This window comes from Salmo trutta, chromosome 25, assembly GCF_901001165.1.
Source record: "Salmo trutta chromosome 25, fSalTru1.1, whole genome shotgun sequence".
Lineage (NCBI taxonomy): Eukaryota > Metazoa > Chordata > Actinopteri > Salmoniformes > Salmonidae > Salmo > Salmo trutta.
This window is the reverse complement of record NC_042981.1, coordinates 18,273,136-18,282,717: the sequence shown is the minus strand read 5'-3', so window position 1 is coordinate 18,282,717 and position 9,582 is coordinate 18,273,136. Positions and strand designations below refer to the sequence as shown.

General features: G+C 43.7%; 1 protein-coding gene across 3 annotated transcripts in view; it reads right to left on the bottom strand.

Moving 5' to 3' along the window:
- Positions 1 to 205: 205 nt before the first annotated feature.
- daam1a (dishevelled associated activator of morphogenesis 1a) overlaps positions 206 to 9,582 on the bottom strand; it is an 80,321-nt gene continuing 70,944 nt past the window's right edge. For all 3 annotated transcript variants that reach the window (XM_029713103.1, XM_029713102.1, XM_029713104.1), the window contains 8 exons: positions 8,369 to 8,475; positions 5,408 to 5,496; positions 4,611 to 4,779; positions 4,268 to 4,375; positions 3,383 to 3,443; positions 2,959 to 3,090; positions 1,960 to 2,130; positions 206 to 1,704 (listed from right to left, as the gene is read on the bottom strand). In XM_029713103.1, coding sequence (XP_029568963.1) covers positions 1,498 to 1,704; positions 1,960 to 2,130; positions 2,959 to 3,090; positions 3,383 to 3,443; positions 4,268 to 4,375; positions 4,611 to 4,779; positions 5,408 to 5,496; positions 8,369 to 8,475 — 1,044 coding nt within the window. In that variant the 3' untranslated portion in view covers positions 206 to 1,497. The remainder of the gene's footprint in view (positions 1,705 to 1,959; positions 2,131 to 2,958; positions 3,091 to 3,382; positions 3,444 to 4,267; positions 4,376 to 4,610; positions 4,780 to 5,407; positions 5,497 to 8,368; positions 8,476 to 9,582) is intronic.

Genomic DNA, 9,582 nt, shown 5'->3' with positions numbered 1-9,582 from the left:
TACCCAAATTGGCCTGAAACTATTCCAAGTCCACAACAAGTACTGAGCAATCAGACAGACAATGAATAAGGTAAAAGGTAAACTTGGTAAAAGACAGCACTTAAATTCAATTGCCCTAGCGAGACATTACCAACAGCTACTTATTGAATACAGTCTGAGAGGAATTACTGGTTTACTGGCTTGCAAACATAACAAAGATTCAACAGATAATTGACATCCAGGTTTATTACTTTAGTCTGTTTCGAAATAGAACGTTGTTTAAATAATAAAAAAGCTATATTGAAAGAACCCACATACCTCCATCAGAAATGCTATCACACAGAAGGAGGGTGTTGGTAGAAATGTGACCAAAGGTTTTAGAAGGGTTTTACTAATTGGATCTGACTAAATAACTGAAAGGTTTCTGCTGTACATAACATAGTGAGAAGGTGACACAGGAATTGGCACAATACATAATATATACACATACATGACAGTATTGAACACAAATAAAAAATGTATAGGATGCATAGTTTCCAGACTGATATCCACACTGTTTGTCAGGATGGCCAGATGTAGAGCAATCATTTTTGGTAACAGTTTAAATCAAATCGGAGACAATATCCTTTCAAAACTTCAAACTAGGTCCTATACTCTTTTACAATAATGTATATACAGTAAAATATACATTATTTTTCAACCCATCTTTTGTTGCTGTTTTAATAGATTATTTTCTAAAGGTGAAAGTTAGGGCTCTAATAAAATGGCAATATTGCATCTGTGATTTGGTTTTTAATATATCTAAATTAGGTCTTTGTAAAATTGTGATGAAAAAAACAGTATCAAAATGTGTATCTTGTTGTTATGCTTTTGTGCTTAGCTAAAAACATTATCATTCATACATACTGGATTGTGCTTCAACAGACACTGTTTCTATGCATGGGGTTGACATCTTTTACTATACCCTTAAGGGAGTCCGACTGAACACAATAGCAGGAAAGATTTTACACAAAGGCTAGTACATTCTCCCGATTAACACAGGAAACGTGTCTCCGCCAGGGTCACTGCGTGTGTGTGTGTGTTATCCCAGGCTTTCCATTTCACTTCCTGGTTATCGTTCCAGACAGGGAGGGTCAAGAAGAGTGTCCTACTCTAGGGCACCAGCCCTATGCTATTAAAGTGTCCCATTCACGACATGAGCAAAACTGTCATTCAGACCACAGCATTTAAAAAATGTAGGTTAACACAAATAGCTTAGAGAGTCACTCCTGATCCACAGTTCATGGTTTTCAGAGGAGGTAATGTCTGTTTCCAGACAGACACAAGCTCTGGGTTATTGTTGCTTGAGTAGCAGAAGAGTAAGTAGAGGTCTGTCCACCACCTTTCATGATCATTTCAGTTCTGTTTTAGTAGTGAGTTCTGTCCACTCCAAAATGAGGGGGCGCTAGGCCCATTCCAAGCCACCAGAGGGCAGCATATCCTAGCTCTAGTAGGACAAAGGATCAGTCATCAGTTGTTTTAGAGGTTCAGTTTGGTGACCGGCCGCTCCCTGCTGGTCTCAGCTGATGAGTTGACGCGCTTGCGGTTGCGTTTCATCTTGGACAGGTCCTTATCGAACACCTCCCCAGAGCGCAGGGCTGAAACCAGGTCGTCGAACTCACCATCCTCCTCACAGTTCTCCTTAGCCTTCCTGGACTTGCGCTCCTTCTCCCTCTGCTCCTTCAGCTGAGGGGACAAAACAGGAGTGACTATATGACACACACCTACAGTAGCGTATAGTGTGTGACGGATGTATTTGGTGTATTGAGTAAATGAGCAGTACAGCACATGCATTTGAGTGTGTGTTGGTCAAGAGTAAAAAAAAAACTCTGGTTTGATACCCATTTGTTATATTTGTTGCATAATGACTGGGTGGTTAAATGGTGACCATAGGTGACTCTCTCTAGTGTTTTGGTCGGTGATAGACAATATTAATCTAACCTGTGCTTCCATGCGGGCCCGTCGCTCCTCTTCCTCCTTGCGTCTGCGCATGTTCTCATTCTCCTGCTTGGCCTCTGTGAACGCCTGCAGGAATTGGTCGAAGATTCCGAAGAACTCGTCAGGCTGCATACGGGTTGCATCCTCACCGAAATGCTGCACTGCCTTCAGAAACTGGAGAGAAAACAACGTTAGACACCAAATACTTTAAGATGGTCAAACAGCTTTTCCTCTAGATGTAATAAAATGCAATCAATGAGTGACAGGTGATTTCTTTCAGTGTTATACTGGGGATGAATGTGTGAGACGTGGGTACGCCATCATATCTGGGTTCAAATACTATTTGAAATCATAACTAATACTTTATCTGGGCTTGATTGTGCTTGTCTGGTACATTGGAACCAACAGAATAGTCGCAAAAGTGCAAACTCTGCCCATCTGGCACTCCAGGCATGGTAGGGCAAACATTCTGTAATTAAAATATTCCAAATATTATTTGAACCCAGGTCTGCTCCCAACAGGTGGTTTCCTCCTCCCTGCCATTGTAAAGTTGAACTTGACACATAAATAAATACATTCCACATGGCACTTCATCCAGGGGGAAAACCATGGCTTTGAAACTGATAGCCTTGACCCATCTCAGTTAAACATTAACTGCTTATATTCAGAGGTTCCAATGTCCATGCAGGTAGACTGTAACCCTGGGACAGACGTGAGTTACTACATCCTCCACACTGAAATACAGTGAAACACGAGGCATACTATTTATATTGGTTGTTTGAAAAGGTGACTTCAAAGCTGCAGTAAGAACACTTAATGTGTGCTACCTACTTGGTGTTGGCCAAATATAAAGTTACAGGATTTGCCATTTGCGCTGCCCTTATAAAATCTTTAAAGCGACCATATTTTAGTTTTAGAGCTCCTAGTTGTGGAGAGAAGCATGAAGAGGAGGGGGCAGACGGACAATGCGGTCCCCAGACCCTGGCCCCCGCCAGTTCTCACCAGCTCCTTGGCCTCGGTCAGAGAATCCTCCACGTCTGAGAAGCTGAAGCTGGCCACGGTGATGAACTGGCTCACCACAGACACAAACTTATCCCCCGAAACCTGAGGAAGACTTCTCTGAAACTCCAGCTCCTATACAGTAGGGGACAGCATTACAGGATAATTATATGACTGTCATCAGACAACCCACAACACAAGAGTACAGTACCTTGCCCATTTCCGATTGATCATTGCTAGGGCCAGGAGTTTTGTATGGCCATGTGATATGACCAGGCAAAACTCCAGGCCCTAATCTTTGGCGTTCTGTCAGTGGAAACTTATTGAGACTCATGAACAGGAGGTAGAGGAGTGTAAGCCCAACTATACTGCCTCTGATATCATGTGTGTCTCCATTAAGGGTAAACCAATAGAAATGGCCACTTACCGTTTCCACACTCTTCAGTCCAGAACGCAAGTTGTTGATGTCTTTCTCCAGCTCTGTCATACTGTGGACAAGGATAGAGGAAAGGGAAGGAAAGGGAGTGAAGAAAGATGAGATGAGAGGAGAGGAGAGGAGAGGAGAGGAGAGGAGAGGAGAGGAGAGGAGAGGAGAGGAGAGGAGAGGAGAGGAGGAGAGGAGAGGAGGAAAGGGGAAGGGGAAGGGGAAAGGGAGTGGAGAGAGGAGTTTATTGACGTGAAACAATTACAAACCATCTGTGCTCCAACCAAGTCACAACTTAGAGACAGGAAACGTGTGAGGATAAAACCCAACTTCCTTCCTTCTCAGTCAGGAAAGGCATGGATACAGGGTTCACTAGGTTTAACAGAAACTCTAACTTAGATTATCTTTATTTGCGACCTGAATTATTATAATTGTTTTAATGCTGACTGTTACACTATTGCTTTGTTGTGGTACGATAGGAAACACCTTGACATTTTGAGGATTGTAGGGTTCACAGTTCACACTTTCCACATTTCAAGAGGATCACTGAAATATGGGCTATTAGGACAACTGTGCCTCTGACACGTCCAGACAATATAAACATGAACTTTGACCCTCTCTGTAAACACGGCATGTAAGGTAATACACACAGCAATAAGGTCTTAACCTTTTACCCTTTCTACTTAAAGCCAGGCACCATTAATTTGGCTTAGAGAGGAAAATTCAACAATTACAATGTCGTTGCAAGGGTAATTACACACAGTTCCTACACATAAATGAGAGCAACTTAGGTTTATGAAACAGCATCTGTGTGTGTGTGTGTGTGTGTGTGTGTGTGTGTGTGTGTTTGTTGGATCTGATTCAGTCAGCCTTAGCAGCAGCTCGTACTTGACTTTGGCTGCCTCTGGAACACTTTGAAGCTCTTCCTGGAACACGGCCACTTTGGGATACTTATGCTCCAGGATGGTGATCAGGTAATGCAGCAGAGTGATGTTCCTACAAACGCATACCACACATTAGTATTCATATCACACATTAGTATTCACATCACACATTAGAATTCATATCACACACATCATCCCACACGACACACATCATCACTTTCTATTCAATGCTCTTAGTGAGGTGTCATTTGGACAGGTCTATGAACAACAATATTTTTATGTCAATGGTATTTTTCCTGTATACATAAAGGATAAATTAAATATACTCAAGCCAGAACATTTCTTACTTGTCAATGCTGGACTTGGTGTCAGCAATCTTGTTGAGTGAGGACACTTTGAAGCCATAGGCGTTCCCCCTCTGACCCTTGTTCATGTAGTTACCAAAGGCCAGGACCACCTCCAGAAGCTGCTTGAGGTTGCGGCTCTGCAGCACCTCTTTAGATGCCCTGATCAGTGCTGGGGAGAGGAAGAGGACGTTACCGTTATGAGGATAAGACATTGGTTAAATGGCATCCTAGTCCCTATGTAATGCATTACCTTTGACCAGGGACCACCAAATGGCACCCTAGTTCCTATGTAATGCATTACCTTTGACCAGGGACCACCAAATGGCACCCTAGTTCCTATGTAATGCATTACCTTTGACCGGGGACCACCAAATGGCACCCTAGTCCCTATGTAATGCATTACCTTTGACCGGGGACCACCAAATGGCACCCTAGTTCCTATGTAATGCATTACCTTTGACCAGGGACCACCAAATGGCACCCTAGTTCCTATGTAATGCATTACCTTTGACCAGGGACCACCAAATGGCACCCTAGTCCCTATGTAATGCATTACCTTTGACCAGGGACCACCAAATGGCACCCTAGTTCCTATGTAATGCATTACCTTTGACCAGGGACCACCAAATGGCACCCTAGTTCCTATGTAATGCATTACCTTTGACCAGGGACCACCAAATGGCACCCTAGTCCCTATGTAATGCATTACCTTTGACCAGGGACCACCAAATGGCACCCTATTCTCTATATAGTGCACTACTTCTTTTAAAGGTAGATCATTTGTAGGAAAATCCTACCTTCAACTTTAGGTTTGACTTCGAGGATTCTTTCAGCAAATTTCTTTTTGAAGTAGAGAGACTGCAGCCTTGGCTGGTAGTGGTTGATTCTGTATTGTAGAAAGAGGTCCAAATATTATGTTTCAATCAGAATTTACATAGACATTACACTTCACTGAAACTGTTGTGTAATAGACGGGTTGCCTGACAACGTCACGAAAATGATGCGCACGCATCGATGAGGCATAAGGCCGTGTGTTATGATTCTGGACGGTCAGATAGCTAGCAACAATGACAAGAAGCTGCCATGTGGGAAATCGTAGGGGGCTTGTTTCAGGTAGTTGTATATTGTTCTTGATATTATGTCTTGTTTGAAGTTGTTTTGATTCAAGTCACGACTATGCTAGCACGACTCAAACTTTGAATAACCAACAATTGTAACAATGTGTTTGATAGACAACAAGTGCTTACTGTGCAAATGTATTTATGTTTTCAATAAACAGTTGGACTAAATATAGACATGTTTTCAATAATAATTTTTTTCCTCCAAATCCCACCTGTCTATTTGATATGACCTTTCCTAAATGAAGGCTATGAACTTTGAATAGAAAGACACTTGTTTTGTCACCACGGGTGATGGTCGGATTTGCGTTTAATGTCAAAGGAATGATCGTTACACTGAGGCCTGTACTCTGGAGCGGGATCGATTTGGAGGTGGAGGATCCGTCATGGTCTGGGGCGGTGTGTCACAGCATCATAAGACTGAGCTTGTTGTCATTGCAGGCAATCTCAACACTGTGCGTTACAGGGAAGACATCCTCCTCCCTCATGTGGTACCCTTCCTGCAGGCTCATCCTGACATGACCCTCCAGCATAACAATGCCACCAGCCATACTGCTCGTTCTGTGCATGATTTTCTGCAAGACAGGAATGTCAGTGTTCTGCTATGGCCAGCGAAGAGCCTGGATCTCAATCCCATTGAGCACGTCTGGGACCTGTTGGATCGGAGAGTGAGGGCTAGGGCCATTCCCCCCAGAAATGTCCAGGAACTTGCAGGTGCCTTGGTGGAAGAGTGGGGTAACATCTCATAGCAAGAACTGGCAAATCTGGTGCAGTCCATGAGGAGGAGATGCACTGCAGTACTTAATGCAGCTGGTGGCCACACCAGATACTGACTGTTACTTTTGATTTTGACCCCCCCTCCTTTGTTCAGGGACACATTATTCCATTTCTGTTAGTCACATGTCTGTGGAACTTGTTCAGTTTATGTCTCAGTTGTTGAATCTTGTTATGTTCATACAAATATTTACACATGTTAAGTTTGCTGAAAATAAACTCAGTTGACAGTGACAGGACGTTTATTTTTTGGCGGCGTTTACATACATCTTTCACAAATGATCTTACTGGATTAAATATCCAACATGAAAAACTCAGAGCACATTGAATAAAGAAGCTCCATTCCTGCTCCCTGCCCAAACTCTGTTACCACAGCTTCAATGTTTTCAGGAAGGCAAAACACAAAAGGAGAAACAACTCCAGATCCTGGAAGGAAGTCTCTATTCCCATAGTAAATGGCTTGATACATCATGGGAAAAATGGTGCTGGTACTACACTCAAAATGGCACCTGGTCATACATTTCCTTTCCTATAATCTAGTAATCCAACCTTCATTTGTAACACAGTAGAGGCATGCCCATTAAAGGGACTGCAGTGAGCCCTAGCCCTGGGGTTTCTTTTTTTGCCCTAGCTGAGAATGTCTCCCCAGGGAGGTTTCATATTCATTCATTAACAACAGAGTTACATGGAGAGTTCAGCTGCTTGCCGCCACCTTTGCACCAGCCTCCCCCTCAACCACAGACCCAACCACAGCCTCAGCCTCCCACTCAGCCACAGCCTCCCCCTCAGCCATAGCCTCCCCCTCAGCCTCACCCTCAGCCTCCCTTACCCCTCAGCCACAGCATCCCCTACCCCTCAGCCAGAGGCTCCCCCTCAGCCACAGCCTACCCTACCCCTCAGCCACAGCCTCCCCTACCCCTCAGCCACAGGCTCCCCTGCCCCTCAGCCACAGGCTCCCCTGCCCCTCAGCCACAGGCTTCCCCTCAGCCACAGGCTCCCCTGCCCCTCAGCCACAGGTTCCCCTGCCCCTCAGCCACAGGCTCCCCCTCAGCCACAGGCTCCCCCTCAGCCACAGGCTCCCCCTCAGCCACAGGCTCCCCCTCAGCTCAGATAGCATGACTCATGGTAAAGATTAATCTAAATAAATAATAATCTATTTGCTCACTCACATATTATACTTCTAAAACTAGTTGGGGGCTGAATTCTCGTAATTCTAGTCCATAGTGAATTACATGGACAGTAATCCAAAAGGTAATACATTTGTTTGACCTACAAAGGGGAAACTGCAGGGCAGTGCTGTATACTTTATTCACTAAAGTACAATACCAATCGTTCTACTCTCCCCAAGACCTCACAGTCAGGACCAATGGCCTTCACTGGCAGATCTAGGTCACAGCTTCATGTCTGGCCTTGATGTCCCTCAGCAGTTACAGTAGATATACCAAAGTGATTTGTGTTAAAAGACGTTGACATCCAGCTAGCATGTGTCACTGAGTGTTATGCTGTTTACATATGCTGCTGGTGGTACTACAATGATGTGTCAATTCCTGTTAACAGGAACGTTGATTCAAGACTATTAACACAGAACATGTTGTTATAGTAAAAGCCCTGATGAAGACTACATGTTAACAATGAAGCCGTTTTAAAGTCAACATCCATTGTCATCCGAGAGCAGCTGAATATTTTCCACAGTATACCAACAAACAACATGCTGAGGATAGTGTCTAGCACTGCGGATTTTTATAGCAATTTGGGGTTTTGAAAAGCGCATTACAAATAAAATGTATTATTATTATTATTATTGGGAATGTGGTGTTGCACAATGTAGCAGTACCAAAAGTCATTATACCGAACCAAAGTCCGTACCTGCTCATCTCGTAGAGGAAGCGGTCAGCCTTGGCCATGCGGTCCAGCTCATGCTTGTGCTCCTCCAGGAGATCCACGTCACTCTTCTCTGGGACAAACTTCAGCAGCTGGACAGGAACAGGACAATTATCAAGAGTAACCTTGTACAGCCACACACTAATACCCTTCTCTCCACTGTGATAGCTGATGTGTGGTGAGCTTTCTGGCACAAAATGTCAGGTATGGGGAGTTTCACCCCTAACTAACTATAGAGCTTTGACAATCTGGATAAGCGCTATATAAATCAAATCAATTATGAACTATTATCATTGAAAAGACATGCAGAGTTATCACTGAGATGTGGTAATCTCCTGCTGGAAATAAATGGCCTCTGTGCTCTGAATGTAAATTATGTTTAAATGACTCAGACCTAGAACTCGTACAACTTTGATCATGTTCCATTGAACAGATGGATTAGGTTGGCAGCTGGACACATTTTTCTTCAGAACTCAGAACAGACATGGCAGTCAGGCAGTATTCCCACTAACAGCATTCAGATGCTTTAAAACCTTGCTAAATAACCTCCGCCATCCAGGCCGGCCGGGCCGGGCCCCACCATTACATATGCTCCATTCCGTCACTAGCGCACTCCCTATGAACACTGCAGACTTTCTTTAATTAGGGCCCTAGATTAAAGCAATAGCAATGAAAAGTCTTATAAAACTCGATTAGCCTTCAATTACTCACATCTATTTGAAAATACTATACTTTTTCACCTAGTCATCGTCATAGTTATGGGGCGATAAAGAACATGAAGGCTCAGCGGTTTTGAGGGAAGGTTAAAAGGGGACGAGAAGTTTTACGATTACATGTCATCAGTTAGTCATCATCAAAGCAATCATTGGCTTACATAATTCTCTTGAATATGGTGATACATTTGGCCTGTGTGTTGTACTTGAATCAGAGTAGAAATAGAAAAGGGCTCCCTAAAAAAGTATATTTTTACACAGGCAATAAGTTATCAACACTGATCTGCTCTTGGTAAAGCCTGTCATCAGAGTCTAACAGATCTGTAAGGTGGAAGCAATATGGTGGAAGCTCCACCACGCCACTCCTTACACCTACCTATCCAGACCCTTCAGATCTGTGAATATTGAAGGGTTAGGGGGATAGATAGGATGGGAATTGGGACCTGCTATATGGCATAAAGCCATTCAGCCGCTACAGTAGAGAGA